General features: G+C 36.9%; 2 protein-coding genes across 2 annotated transcripts in view; both read left to right on the forward strand.

Annotated features, from left to right (window-relative positions):
• The first annotated feature begins 221 nt into the window (after positions 1-221).
• Positions 222-10,545, forward strand: LOC119782038 (matrix remodeling-associated protein 8-like). The gene is made up of 10 exons (XM_038282780.1): positions 222-376; positions 5,138-5,164; positions 5,267-5,581; positions 5,864-5,965; positions 6,033-6,494; positions 9,222-9,389; positions 9,493-9,523; positions 9,603-9,682; positions 9,781-9,834; positions 9,922-10,545. The coding sequence occupies exons 1-10, from the start codon at positions 349-351 to the stop codon at positions 9,939-9,941; spliced, it is 1,287 nt and encodes a 428-aa protein (XP_038138708.1). The 5' UTR covers positions 222-348; the 3' UTR covers positions 9,942-10,545.
• A 1,902-nt stretch (positions 10,546-12,447) lies between these two features.
• The window catches only part of LOC119781999 (segment polarity protein dishevelled homolog DVL-1-like), a 28,290-nt gene continuing 25,302 nt past the window's right edge, over positions 12,448-15,435 (forward strand). The window contains exon 1 of the mRNA XM_038282678.1: positions 12,448-12,617. Within this exon, the coding sequence (XP_038138606.1) occupies positions 12,448-12,617 (170 nt within the window). The remainder of the gene's footprint in view (positions 12,618-15,435) is intronic.

Consider the following 15,435-nt stretch of genomic DNA (forward strand, 5'->3'; position numbering starts at 1 on the left):
GTGAATTCATATTTGTGTATGAACCCAATATCTAAAGAGCACAAAAGGAAATACATAGATGCCTTGTAAGATTTAAGCTGTTTTCATGTCTTTTCTGTTTAGCTAATTTCAGACTTTGTTTTTATTACTACATCCATTAAAAGGGCAGTCTGCATGTCTGTGTGAAGCTTAGCAGCCCAAAACTAAAAGCAGTGTTGAATTTCATGGCCTGGTGGAGGTGGAGCTTCTGAAGACTAAAGACTGCAGCAGCACGAAAGGACCTCAGCAGCAGCTTTGCAAACTTTTCAGGGGTTTAATAACTGATGTGAATATCACCACCTCTGACGGATCCACATATCTGAGAAGAAGATGCACCTTGATATGAATCGCCTGCAGAGTAAGTTTTCTGTATATTCTGTCATTTAAGAGCAATTCTATCTATCTATCTATCTATCTATCTATCTATCTATCTATCTATCTATCTATCTATCTATCTATCTATCTATCTATCTATCTATCTATCTATCTATCTATATCTATCTATCTATCTATCTATCTATCTATCTATCTATCTATCTATCTATCTATCTATCTATCTATCTATCTATCTATCTATCTATCTATCTATCTATCTATCTATCTATCTATCTATCTATCTATCTATCTATCTATCTATCTACCTACCTACCTATCTATAATGATGCCTTTTAATGCTTTAATCAGCCAAGTTTGCCTTTTAATGCTTTAATCAGCCAAGTTTATAAGTTCATAATAAGTGGGTATTTACCCAGACGGCATGACTAACCCTGAGGGTCACACATAAACTTGTGTTTTGCGTCTAACAATATGGTGGTTAGGAAAGCTGAAAATAATACACAGGAGGTTTCCATCACCTGATAACTGTGATTTAAAGCAACATGTTTAATTTCTATTTGCTCATAGAAGACCATAGTTTGATGTGTTAAAATCCAGCAGCTAAACATTGCAAAATACTAAAAAAAAGTGTAGATTTCTTTCTCTGGTTTATCAGTTATGGTCAAATACAAACTTTTTTTTATATTGTAAGCCATATGTTTTGAATCCACTTTGTTTTTGTAAAAGCTTGTGATTTATTTGGCATGTTTTTCATTCCTATTGCGTAAGCTTTTTTATTTAGCTTCATATGGTCTTGATCTAACAGAGAAATGTGGACATTAGGGTTTAAATTGATTTATTCGGTTCCCCTAAATAAACCTTATTTAGGGGAACCGATCTAATCAACCCCTACTGTCAGTATCCATCTTGAAAAGTTGTGCAGAAAATAGGAACGTTTTTCAATTAAGTTGTAAAAGCAAGCACCACTTACCAGAGCTGAAAAAGACAAACTTTGTTTACAAATAGAGGATATTAAGAGACTCAATTATTTGTTCAACCTTGTATTGTTATTTTCATTATTCATAAATGTTAAGATTAAATATAACTTTGTAAAGTTTGCAGAATCCTTGAATTCTGTTTATTTCTCTGGAAAATACTATCCTCTACTGATTTTCTGTTTTGAGTAGAAAATGGATCCTGTTTTTATAAACAGAAGAGAATTGCAGCCTTCGGATTGGCTGTACTGGCTCCATCCTGTTCAGGCAGTTTACAGTGATCTGAATGTGGCATTTTTTAATGGCTTCAGCCCAATGTGTTTCCAGTTAACTGCGGTCTAAGAGCAGGAGTCAGCACAATCCAGCAGCCCATCATTATACGTGTCAGTAATGAGCGTTTTACCACGAGTGGGACGTTTTGGGTCTGGGGCAGCGTGGAGCAGGGGGAGGGGGCTCCATCCCGAGCATGTTTATGATGGTTAGGCCTGTTTTAATGATCAGCCACAAACAGCAGTGGGGTATGGAAAAGATGAGAACTGTTGTTTTGATTAGAACAAGCATGGCTGCATGCAGCTTACTGTCGGAGGCAGAAAATGACAGGGCTTAAAGAAGGAAGAATACGTATGTTTAGAGTCGGAACAAACCAGTCACCTTTGAGCCCACTTTGCCCATCTACAGTAAGAATGGCCCACGCATTGCAGCTTGGTTTGGTTTTAATCTAGTTACACCAAGATTCATAAAATTATTAGCACACTTCTTAACAAAGTGGCACAACTGCCTGAAAATAATTGAAATAATCATACAATTGTTTATCTATCTTACTACTTCAATAAAGTTAATTCTATACACTTTACAATCAGTGCACATATTTCTGATATTTATTTCTTTAAAATCTGGAGATTGTAGGTTATATATAATAGAAATTAAAATTCAGAATATTGCATACAGTTAGACAAATGAAAATTCACTAACCAGTTATCTAGCAGACAGACTGTATGGAAAGACAATGGCATCATAAGACCCTTTTTACAAAATGCTGGATCCCAGCATATCGTTAGAAAGTTGAGGGGAAGAAAAAAATGCATGGATGATTGCAGCCTTAAGAAGTAAACCTTACAAATAAATAAACCTTAGAGTGTTTATAGTTTTCATTTGTTAAATGGGATATTCTATTTCAAAGATTTCCATTATTAAGCTGACTGTGCAAAAATATTTGACTTGCTTAGACTTGTGACTACATGCGAAATAAAGCAAGCACAAACAAAACACTCATGAGTAACAAATGTTCTGCTTACTAATCAATTGAATATTTTTTAGACTGACACACCTCACTTATTAAACCTTATAAGATTTCCTTTCTTCATGATACGGTTTGGACGCCAGCAGTCCTTTGCTAAATACCTATTATTATCACCGGCAATTCAGTAGCACACAGTTAAGTCCTAAAACAGTCAGATGAGTCAATAGCTAGCATGTGTTTTATAAGAGACAATTACAGGGGCTGAGGCACTTTATTTAAATGTTTTCAACATTTGACAGGAAAGTACCCAACAGTGAAAGAAAAATAAAAGTCACTCAAGTTTTCCAGGATGAGTTGTCCTCTTTGGAATCATTGTGGCTGAAAAAGCTAGAAAAAAAGGACCTCACAATAACAGAAGCAAAAACCATTGTAAAATAAAGTTTTATATGCAAAATCCACCATATCAGCATATTCAACATACTGGTCACACCAAAGTCACCAAAAATGATTCTGAAATGCATGAAAAGGCCTAAAATGATCTAGCTGTTGTTCTTTAAGCCTTGGGAGTGTCTAGACTGCCATATAAAACGTTACAATGAGGCATGACAGCTAAGAGGTTAAAGAAAACTCTATGAAAAAAAAAAAGAAAAAAGAAAAAAAGTATAAATATATATATATATATATATATATATATATATATATATATATATATATATATATATATATATATATATATATATATATATATATTCATAGATAGATAGGTATCTTTAAAAAGTAACTTTTTTTTATCCTTGTGAGCAATGGTAAAATAGCAGCAGTCTGCTTTAACTCAGCCGATTGGAAGCAACAATTGGGAGTCAGGCATTGATTTATTACTTATATACATTATATAGACCACTAAAACTCCAATCACTAAGATATGGAATCTTGCAGCTTATTAACAAATTTTCCAATGCTACCTGGAAAAACAAATAAAAACAAAACTTTATCAGTTTAGAAGTCCAATTCTTAAATAATGTCATTAAAAATGAGGTCAAAAAATGTATTTTGAATTTTATTGTCATTGTTCTTAGTTTAATATTTCTTTCCTCAGTTTGATCTGAAAAACAAACTTTTAATAAAAAAAAATGACAATTTTTTTTTCAAAACTAGAATATTTAGTTATTACATTTTAAATCTGCCCATAATCAAGCTTTAATGAGCCAGACTTTAACTACTTACAAAATTCAAAACATTTAATAGTTGCTTTACCTTTTTTTAGTATACATTGACAATGAGAGCTTCCATAAAACTCTCTTGCTTTAACTTGTTGTTTTTATTTCTAGTCAAGAGGAAACTCACAGGTGTTTGGTCAAGTTCCCAGACTTTGAAGACAGTGAGCTGAATTTAAACTTACCTCTCCGTCATCCCTCCAGGATCATGGCCCTGCAAAAACCCATCAGTAGCCATGATGAATAGAGCCTCTGTATGCTTTGGCAACATAGTTCTCTACTGCCCTTTCAGTAAACAGACAGCCAAAAAAACACTGAGGGAAGAATTATTAAAAACAGCAACGGGTGTAGGAAAGTCACCAGAAAAAGAAAACACAAACAAAAAAATTTCCATTAACATTGTCCTACACCATTGTGGAAAATTATTTTCCTCCCTTAAGAAAATCTTTGCTTTCATATCAGTCAAAGATAACTTGAGTAAATGCAAAGACTAGTTTGAAGAAATATACATGGCCCTATGTTACAATATGAATTAATGGATGATTGCATTTATTTCAAAAGTTGGATTCAGTTCTGCTAGACATTCCTAAATGCTGCCTGAACTATAGAAAATAGAAACTCCTTAAACAGAACGTGTCTGATAAGCTGATTTTATATAAATATATCAAATCATAACAAAATCAAAAAATCAAAAACAAAGTAATTGGCATCTGGAAAGAGTTACAAGGCAATTTCTGAGGAGTTCTACTTCTAGTAAAACCAAAAATAGAACCATCATCCACAAAAGGAGGAATCAAAAAGTGACCCTTCTAAGGGTTGGCCTTCCTGAATTATTCAGGTCACAAAAGAATTCAAAGTAACATCTAAGGTAATTGTGTTATGAAGCAGGAAAATTATTCAAAGCTCACCAGCAAATCTACAAAATGTCAAGGTTTTGGAGGGGTTTTATAAAGTCTGGAGCCAAATCCTTCAACATGGCTGGATTAAAAATATCATGTTAACAAGAGTGGGTCAAAATCTTTCAAAGGAATATAAACACCAATGGATAGTTATTGCAAATCCTTTATAGCAGTTGCTGCTGCAAAGGGTAGCTGGGTCAGCTATATAAAAGGCATTCACATTTAAAAATAGTTGTCAATCCATTAACTTTTAATGGATAACAGATCGATTGAAAATTGCCTTTTGTGCTGTCTTTGTCTGATTTTACTCTTTGATAACTGATGTTGAATTGATAAATGTGTTAAAAAAAGACCTAATTAGAGGCAAAAAGTTTTTCAGTGAAAATGGAAATAATACAGACAATTAAATGAAAGGAGCAAAAGCTAACCATTATGTCTTTGGGTTGTTTTTTTCAGTTCTTGCTGTGCTCTTCCTGCAAGGAGGTAAAATACTCATGTTACTATGAAGTGTCTCAATAAAATACCCATTTATACTGGAGTTTTTGTGCACTATATTTATTTAAATGTCTTTATGTGTTCTGACAGCTTGGGGTCAAAACAGCAGCAGCAGCGGTGGTGGTGGTGTGGTGGTGGAGACCAAGAACATTACCCTCCCTGCAGGCTCCAGGGCCGTGCTGCCCTGTCAGAGCCCCCGCATGGTGTGGACCCAGGACAGACTGAAGGACCGTCAGAGGGTGGTGCACTGGGATGTCGTCTATAGCAGCCCTCCATATTCGGTGGAGCGAGTTTTGGACATGTCACCTGGAGCTCGTCGGAGGGTTTACAACGGCTTTAATAAGGGCCGCGTTTCTATATCAGACTCTGCTTTCACTGATGGAAATTTCTCGCTTTTCATCAACAGTAAGATTATTTAGATTTCCTGTAGCAATAGTGTCTTGTGGAATTAACCATATAGTCCATGTTTGTGTAACACAAGGATAAAATAGATAATGTCACCTAAACTGCAGCTCCTCCGACCTTACCATCTCTTGACTGCTTTTCAGATTTATGCTCTTTTTTTTTCCTTGCCTGCCTGTTTAAAGCTGTCTTGTTTATCCTCAGAAGTCTTCTCTAAAAATCTGTGACATGAAAATATACTTTAGTGAACTCCCTACTTATCTATTGTTTTTCTTTTTTCATCAGATGTACTGACAAGCGACAAAGGAGTTTATACTTGTAATTTGCACCATCACTACTGTAAGATTCACCAGTCCATCCAGATCCAGCTCAATGTAACTAAGTCAGGTAAGGCTAACAAGTGCAAAATACTTTAATTTATTGGCTTTGATGCATAAGGATTTTTTTTTTCCAGCTCGGAAAGAGAAACGCTACTGGGATGGAGAGAAGACTGTGCTTGTGGTCCTGTTGGGAAGCTCAGTTATGCTGCCCTGTGTGAACCGGCTTGCCCTGTGGAGAGACGGAGTGCAGGAGGACCAGCAGCAGGTGGCCCACTGGGACTTCCAGCCTCCTGGGGTACGTCCCAACAAGGCGGACCGACTGGTGGACCTCTATGCCTCTGGAGAGCGAAGAGATTACGGGCCACTGTTTGCCCAGAGGAAGATGAACGTGGCAGAGGATGCTTTCACATACGGCGACTTCTCACTTTCCATCTTTGACCTGAAGCCTGCATATAAAGGCCTGTACTCCTGCCACTTGCACCATCACTACTGTGGTCTGCATGAGAGACGCGTCTTCAGGCTCACTGTGGGACCTCCGGTTCCACTCGAACCCACAACCGCTCCTAAAATCTATGTGAATGACGAGCAAGAAAAAAGTGAGTCTGACTTAAAAGGCACAACAATTTCACTTGAATTGTGATTTTCTTGGACATAGCTGATTGTTCTGTGCTCTTAGGTGAACTCAGACTGTGTTCCTGGCAATGTTTCTCTTCAGGCCTCCCTGTTTTTCAGTTTGAGTTAAATAGGGAGGAGGCACTATAGAAGGAATGTGGGGGCCAGTTGAATGAGGGAAAGAGGGTAAAAGAAAAGACAAAACTTTCCGTAGCTGGATGACCACTAATTCAGGATTTTTCTGGAATGCTTTTTCTTTTGCTTTAAACTCCTTGCAGTGGAAGTGGTATAATTATTCCCGCCAACTCTTTTATATTTTACAGCTCTTTGTGTAGCTGCACACACTGTAACTGCATCAGTTTATAGTAGACAAAAATGTAAAACATTTTGAACTACAGTAGGGAGGGGATATCTTGCTTTTTTTGTTCTCCTTTTACCCTGATTTTCCCAAAAGTCCCTTCCCACTGTCTAGACTGCTGTGGTATCTGCTTTGGTGTTTATTCTTCCTAAACCAGCCTCTGCTCTGCTGCTTTGCTGATGTGTATCAGCTTTTGGCAGGGCCATGTTTACTAGCAGCCTGAGGAAGTCCTCCTACATCTGTTCAACATCTGGCCCAGCTGTGACATAAAAGAACAAAGGTAGAGGGGTGAATGTATGTCAGGCTATTGATTTTCCTCCCCCCCTCGAGAGCTGCCATCCCGTTTAATTACACCGCACATTATTCAGAGAAGAAATGCTCACATGGAATGGTAGGATCAAGCTCATTTCAGTACATTTCTACACGCTATCCAGCTTCTTTTGTCATATTGTCGATCTTGTCTTGGACTGAAATCAACGCTTGTGTTTTCTCCAAGGTTTTGAGTGTTTTATAAGATAAAATATTATGCAAGCTTTTTCTTATTATGATCCAATTCCTCCTGTCAAGCAACCAACAGATTAAGAAAGCTGTTGACAACTTAGATAATATCTCAGTCTTTTAAAATGATGATGCTTTTCTTCGCTTCATTGAAATGCAAATGATTCATGGCCCACTGGGCGAAACGAAATAGCACAAAAAAAGAGAAGGTATTCTGTGAGCAGCATATGTGAAATACCTATTGACACGAACAGGCTTGTTTGATCCGTCAGGATGATGTTAAAGGGCTGCTGGTGTAACGTGGCTCTGGGCAGGTCGGTTGTCCTCCAGAGAGAGAGACAATGACCTAAGACATGTTTCTATTTACATGCATATTAGCTACATTATACAATGACAGCTGATAATTAGTCTAACCAGAAGGGGGTGCGTTTCTCCTTTTTTTCCCTCCATGATGCAATGTCTTTTTTTAAAGCATGGCCAGAGGAAATGAGTTATTCATTTTTTCCCAATTTGATTACTTAACTCTCTCTATATTTCAAAGGCAAAAGAAACAGATCTGTTCCACCATCTACTGATTTGTTTTCAACACAAAAATACCTAAATTTTTTTTTAACCAGTAGGCATGGCTGTTTACTTCTCAGCAATTAGCTAAATAATTTACTTTTTTTTCTACACACCAACTGGATTTTAGTGTTTGTGACAAGATCTGAAAACCGTACTGAGTGGAAAACTAATCCCGACATGCAGACAGACCACATTAGTGAAATTTCCTCGGCTTGCAAACACGTCTCCTCTTTTCTGGTCAGTGTGTGTTTTTACTGAGAGAAAGAAAAAAATAACAGCTGCATGACATCAGGTCTGGAAGTCATTACAGCCGAGCAGCTTTCTGACATTTCACTCTCTGCTTTCCCTTCTGTCTTTCTGGAAGGAACAAGAAATAGCCTTTCCATTTTCTTTCTAAAGGTATTCTAATGTTTTTCACTTATTTTCACAGTGCAGCAAAAATTCCTCTAAAGTGTATTTTTATAGGATTCTTTTAAATTTAACACAGTCTAGTGGAAAATTATAAATGAACAAACAAGATACATGATTTACTTGATTTTCTTAGAAGTATAGATAAATAGTTTACCATGCATTTTCATTTAGCTCATCTTAATCAATACTTTGTGGACCTACATTTAGCTGTTGTCACAGCTGTAAGTCTTTTGAATGGGGTCTCTACCAGCTTTTCAAATTTAGGCTTTCTCTTTGCACCCTACTTGTTTTCTAGTTTTTATGATCTCAGTTTTAAAGCCTTGCCACATATTCTTCCAAGGGTTTAGGTCTGGATTTGACTGGGCCTTACACAGGCTTTGATCTAAAGCATTTTATTGCAGCTCTGGCTGTGTGTCAAGGGGCATCGTCCCTGCTCTGTTCTTTTTTCCGGCTATAAGAGTTTTTTTTTTCTGAGAATCCTTTTTCTTTTAGGTTCCTTCATCTTCACCTCATCTCTGAATAGTCTACCAGGTTTCTCTGTGTTAACAACAAAAATAATAAGTAGCACAAGTTCTAATTTCTACCACAAATAAACTTTAACATATGGTTCTTGTTTGGTATCATCTGACCAGAGCAGCTTGGTTCAGATTTTATCTTTACTAACTTTTACACGCCTTTCTACTTATTAATTGACATCTGGAGGAAAGGCATGCCACATATTTCACAATGTATTTAGGTTTCAGATTCTGACACTGAAAAAAAAAGAGATCAACCATAGGGACAGGAGATTGTTACTATCATCACTTTATTGAAGGCTAATAAACATAATTTTACATTCCCTTCTTTAAACGTGTTGATTTTGTCCCTTGTTTGCTTCCAGAGCCGGAGGAGGTCTCAGGGGAAGATGGTCCACGCGTGGTAAACGTCTTCCTCCCTGAACAGCGAGGTTATTTTGTCCAGCATTTGGGCTACTTCCTGGCAACCTTCCTGCTACTGGCCTTCATTGTCTTCGCTGTCATCATGCTGACTAGGCGACGGAAGAAGAGAGGTAATTTGTTCCTTTAGCTGCTGTATTTAATTTGACAATTTTAACTTCTTTCTTCCGTATTATGAAGTGCATTTTCATTACGATCACTGCTTGTCTGTTTTAGGACTGGAGTATGAAATGGGTAGATCTGTTAGGTGAGATATTATTCTGTAAAACATATCAATATAATCTCCATTTTATGTTGCATCACTAATTTTGGTTATCCACATGCAGGGCCAGCATAATCAGTGGAGGTGAGATGGCATTAGAATGCACAGAGCTGAGGACTTACAATCAGGAACCTTTGAATTCAGGTATACTTAACCTAAAAACAACAAATGACAAGTAGTTTTTTATACCAATGCAATTTTTTTTGTCTAATTGCCCATTTTTTTTGCTCCCAACAACGCAGATTACAAAAATAACCTACTGAAAGAAAGAGATATGGTTAAAGAGTGTAATAAGGGTGAGAAGTTCTTCAGTGAAATTCAATGAATAGACAAACTAACATGTCATAAAGCTGAAGATTTTGCTCCAACTCTTTCTCTTGCAGAATTCGATGGCAGGATGTGAAGTGAGTGTGATATTTCTGAGATGCTGCTGGCAGGTCCAGGGCAAAAACCGGAGGCGTAGAGGATGACAGAGAGAACGGAGGAGAAAATAAAAAATAACACAGGAAATCAAGGAGAAAACACAAGAGGATTACTCCCTCTGCTGTAACATGAGAGAACAAAGCTTTTTCAGTTAAAGGCTTAACTTTTTCTTTTGACTTTTTCTTCCTTACACGTATAACTTGCAATTTCATCAGCATTACTATAGATACATTTTGTCCATATACCTGTATGTTTCATTTATTTCAGTTTTGAAACATTAAGTTTATGGAAATAAGTTCCTAATGTTAATTTTTTTTTGCACAAATTCAGTTTGCTACAACATATAACTCAAGATATTTCAAAGGCTATTTTCTTAATATGGGCAGTGTGGCTCTCAGCCCAGGGTGGGATCTATTTTGGAGCGATATGAGGACTTTGTCAATTCCACCTAAATGAGTTTTCTATTGCTTGTTTTGCTTGTACAGTCCACTGTGTTGTGAAGGCATGCCAGTGTCGTGCAACTACTTCTGAAACTTTGTTTCCGTTAATGTAAAAATAAAATAAATAAATCTTTCTTTCTCAAATGTGGCATCCTAGATTTTCCTATGCACTAATAACAAGCAAGACCACCATGCCTCACTCCAGGGTTTTATTGTTTTAATGACCTAGAATGCTTGGTTGTCCACAGTCCATTTTGTTGCAATTGCAACTAATCGTCCAGCCCTAATTCAGGTAAATAAAGCCAACTTCATTAAGAAGTTAAATAATCTTAGCATTTTAAAGAATAAGCTCACCTTATTTTCTTCTCCTACATTATTTTGTTTAAATCCACATACAGTCATATCTTTTTAATTGTTTATTTTATTTATAATGATTATGTCATACAGCTCATAAACTGTCATATTTCAGTTTTTTTGGAAAATATAATTTTTTTAATTAATCCAATAAAAATAATACATGCTCTCATACAAAAACTTTCATACAAATTTTAAGGAACACAGAAAGATGGGATTGAAAATATCCCAGCACACACGTTCTGCAAGTAGGAAAAGTTGAGTAGAAGAAAAATGGTGGGGGAAAAAAAAGCAACAGGCAAGAAAAACAAAGCCCATATGGTGAATTTGGAGGAAATGAACAAGATTTGGACTGTGTCCACCGGTCAGGGTCAAAAATGATCACCCAGAGAAGTAGCCGTGTCATGGGCTGCAAATGTGAGCTTCTTTGTGCTACTGTTGAACCAAACACAACATCAGGACTGTCTGAGATGAGTCGGAAAAGGACAAGACCCTTAACAAATCCTTTCTCAGTTAAATCAAAGTTAGCATTTCATTTGGAAATAAAAAAAAAGCATGGAAAAAGAGTGGAAAGGCACAAACCCCAGTAACACGAGGTTCTGCTGTGAAGTTTTTACACTTTGGGTTAAAAGCCATGGACCAGAGAGCTGAAGACATTAGTCTGGTAAGCTCTAATGAGATGCTGATTTCCATCCATCAATCCATCCATCTTCTCCCACTTATTCCATCAGGGTCACTATGGTGTGGGTATCTATCTCTGGCAGTGTATAGGCAGGGTACACCCTGAATAGATCACCAGTTTGTCACAGGGCAACACAGAGAAACACATACAAACATGAACACACACACGCTCACTGCTAAGGACAATTTTTAAAGATGCCAATTAACCAAACAGTTATGTTTTTGGATTATGGGAAGAAGCTGGGGTACTTGGAGAGAACCTATGCATAATGCCAACGTGCCCTTAATAAAGTACTTCATGCAAATATTGCACAGTGAATGGGATACTTTTGAGTCAGCTGATATATCTGCATTAAAACTTATTTCCATTGACTATATTAAGCATTTATATTTTCTGGAAAAAAAAAAACAATGTTTTTAATCAGTAAGCCACCATGTATGACTGTGTAGTGAATCTATATGATTTCAAATAATATATTAACCAAAATAAGTTGAAAACGATTTCATTTAATTATAATGTCTCTATGTATTTAAAATCTTTAAACAATGATCTATCTGTGAGCGTTATTAGTCTGAGCTCCCCTCCCTTTGTTCCCAGTAATCAGTGTGCAGCAGAAAGCTGAGGGTTGTGTAAGGCATCCAGAGGCGCAGCTCTAACGCACCACTAGATGGCAGCACTATCTAACCAATCAGACCAAGAGCAATATTCCCAACTCCCATATCGCAAGGATGTGGACTGTCCCTTCCTGTTTTAGTGCCGAGAGAGCCACCGTAGCGCCTCAGACAGTAGCAGGAACACAGGCGCCCAGAACGCGATTATGTCCGGATTTTGGCTGCGTTCGTCGCGCAAACGGAGCCGCATTACGCGCCGCGGGCAGCAGAGCTTCCTCTGTTAAGGAGCTATGCTGTTATGCTGATCTCCGGGTAGCTGGTAACAGAGCAGGCCTATTTATTGCGCTGCCAACCCTTGTTCCTTTCCTGTGTCAATGATTGTCCTCTTCTCAGTCTCTCATGGCGGAGACTAAAATAATATATCACATAGACGAGGAGGAGACTCCTTATCTGGTCAAACTGTCCGTTTCTCCAGAGAAAGTCACTTTAGCGGATTTTAAAAATGTCCTCAACAACAGACCCGTCAATAGCTACAAATTCTTCTTCAAATCCATGGATCAGGATTTTGGGTAAGTGGCCATCGTCGGTAATTGTCATTATTATTATTGTGTTAATACTAATAACCAGCTCAGGTTGTTTAGTTTCTGGGGCCAGACATTATATCAAAGGATCCAGGTTGCAGCCTTGTTACCTGCAGGTAAAGTGGAGCTGTGTGTGTCTCCATGTTCCTCCTGGCACCTGCTCATTATTCCAGGCTGCCCTGCGCGCAGCGGAGGAGGCACACGACCTGTTTGAAGTGATACCAGATCCGTCCGGAGCCCTAATGACGTAGCCCTGCACTGTTCACACTCACTCACACCAGATCTCACTTAAGTGACAATATTCCAATCAGCTGCAGCAGCCTGACAAAAGGTCCATGCCCAAGTTCTCAGGTTTCACAATATTTGGCCTTTCTTTCACTTTCTCCTGCGCGTTTTTTTTGGTCACACTATGTGGTATTTCCCCCACAATATTGCCAGAGAGGGGTTTGTTTTACTAATTAGTTATTCATGTGTCCTATATGTGAACAATAACCTGGCATCACATTTGTTTGCCTAAAATATTTTGAATATTTTCTGTTTTATCTTTATTTTTAAAAATGTGCTTTATTACAGCAATGGTTTTTAAAGCTGGATCACACTAATTTAAATATCTATATCCAGTTTTCTTTGAGAACCGACCTGCAGCTTCTGATTCTCACACTGCATATACATCGTTTGATGTAAAAACAAACAGATTTTGTTTTCAATTTCTATTGGAGCATTTATTCTAAATATAAACCTGTTTCAGACAAGAGTGATAAACACTAAAATAATCTGTCCTAAATTAAATGTGTGCCAGTTATTCTTGAATTGTATTTTGCTGTGTGAACCATAAATAATTTGTAAACTAATTTTGTCAGCTTTAGTTTATCAGAGCTGACAAAAGTTTTTTTTAATCTTTGCAAATTATAAAATTGGTTAAGATTGTCAATATTTCCGTTTTTAATTATTTGGACACAGTTTGTTTTTTCACCAGGACTGTTAAAAATGAGTGCTTTTAACTCCAAATGTGACTGAACCAGGAAAATACAATAACATTTCAAGGTTATAAACATTTCTTCATTAAATATATACGGTATATATTTTTTTCTGAATCTGAAAAAACAAGTGCATGATTTTTTTTAGTATGTTAATAGTGTAAAATATTGAGAGATTTTGATGTATCATTGGATAGGAGGAACAAATGTAAGTTTTCATTATTTGCTGAATGGTATAGTCTAACCTAATCTCATGATTCAAATGGTACAAATGCATGTTTGTTCTTTTTAAAGAAAAAAAAAAGTGTTGGATGCGCATCCCAGCTTTCTGCTTATTGTCTTTTAATGCTGCTCTGTAATCTAGTTACACCCTAAACACTATTTAATAGAGAGGAACCATTAAATGGATATAACATGAAGGATCTTGAACAGACACATGAGCAAATATAATGTAGAATCTCCAGTTTTGTAAAGCCCCTTTTAATTTCTCTTTATTAATCAAAGAAACATCTGAAATAAGCTATAAGTATATATATATATATATATATATATATATATATATATATATATATATATATATATATATATATATATATATATATATATATATATATAATTTTATTTTTATTTTTTTTATTCTTTCATTCCTTTAAGGTCTCATCAGTTCTTTGCAGGAGCAAATTTAATATCACTCTGCTTGGAAAGAAGAGTCACTTTAACGGACTGTTTTATATTTTTCTTAAAGCGAGAGTAATAAGTGATCGCTTTTAGCAATTAACTCTGCTAGCAGGGCCAGCCTTACTAGAACAGCTTCTGTGAAATGTACACCATTACCTTAGCTCTGGAATTTCTTAAAGAGTTTCCCAGGTTTTCTAAATCCTGCTTAATCCATAATAGAGCAGACAGATGTTAAATGCTTGAAGAGATTTTTTTCAGGCAAACTTTGTTGTGTTCAATTTAGCGTTGTTTTTGTTTTTTTGTCTGAAATTTCTTTCTTTCTGTCTGTCTGAACCACATACATGTTTCCACATATCATAGAAGACACAGATTCCTTGAAGATAGTTCTTAAGCTTTTGTGCTCTGCTGACTTTTTATAACACCTCAATAATACAGAAAATAACTTTTTCCATGCATATAGGTAGGTTGGACTATTCAGTAGATTGTCCTCCAATTTTCTGACTTTTTTTTTTTTTGCCTTGATATCATTAATGTTCATGAGCATCCTTCATAACTTCAGTAGATGCAGGTTGCTACGACAACAACAACAACAAAAATCTGCCTTCTTGTCCTCCCCCTGTAAATTTGTCATGGTTTTCAGGAATAATGCCAAGTCTCCAGTTTGCTTGGTCAGCCAACAAATGACATAATGTGTCCGTCCAGTTTGAACGGTCATCTGTTGGCCTGGCTCACATTTATATGTGGCATTGGGATCACGGGCAAGATCGAAGGAAATGATCCCACTGAGCCAAGCTTCACTCATTTCCACATTGCATTCTGACCCAGAGAGGGAAACTGGCTCTTCCTGGTTGGTGGACTGCTTTGTCCCCGGCTCTGGCTTCCTGCCTGTCTTGCATTGCAGGCTGGGGTTCTTGCTGGGCCTCAGGTGATCGACAAGCAGATTATGGAAACAAACAAAGCATATTTGCTCACTCCACATACTGTAGAGACATGACTCCATTTTCCTGAGCACCTTGCTATGAATGCCAAATGTTCTTGCAGGATTGTGCAGTGAGCGCTGTATTTCCACACTGAGCCGTTTTCCACTGATCAGAAACGCATCTCAGCATTCTCTGCTGCCTTTCAGTTAAGGGTGAATATTCAGCCACTCT

Source organism: Cyprinodon tularosa, unplaced genomic scaffold, assembly GCF_016077235.1.
Source record: "Cyprinodon tularosa strain WSP-4 unplaced genomic scaffold, ASM1607723v1 ctg187, whole genome shotgun sequence".
Taxonomy (NCBI): domain Eukaryota; kingdom Metazoa; phylum Chordata; class Actinopteri; order Cyprinodontiformes; family Cyprinodontidae; genus Cyprinodon; species Cyprinodon tularosa.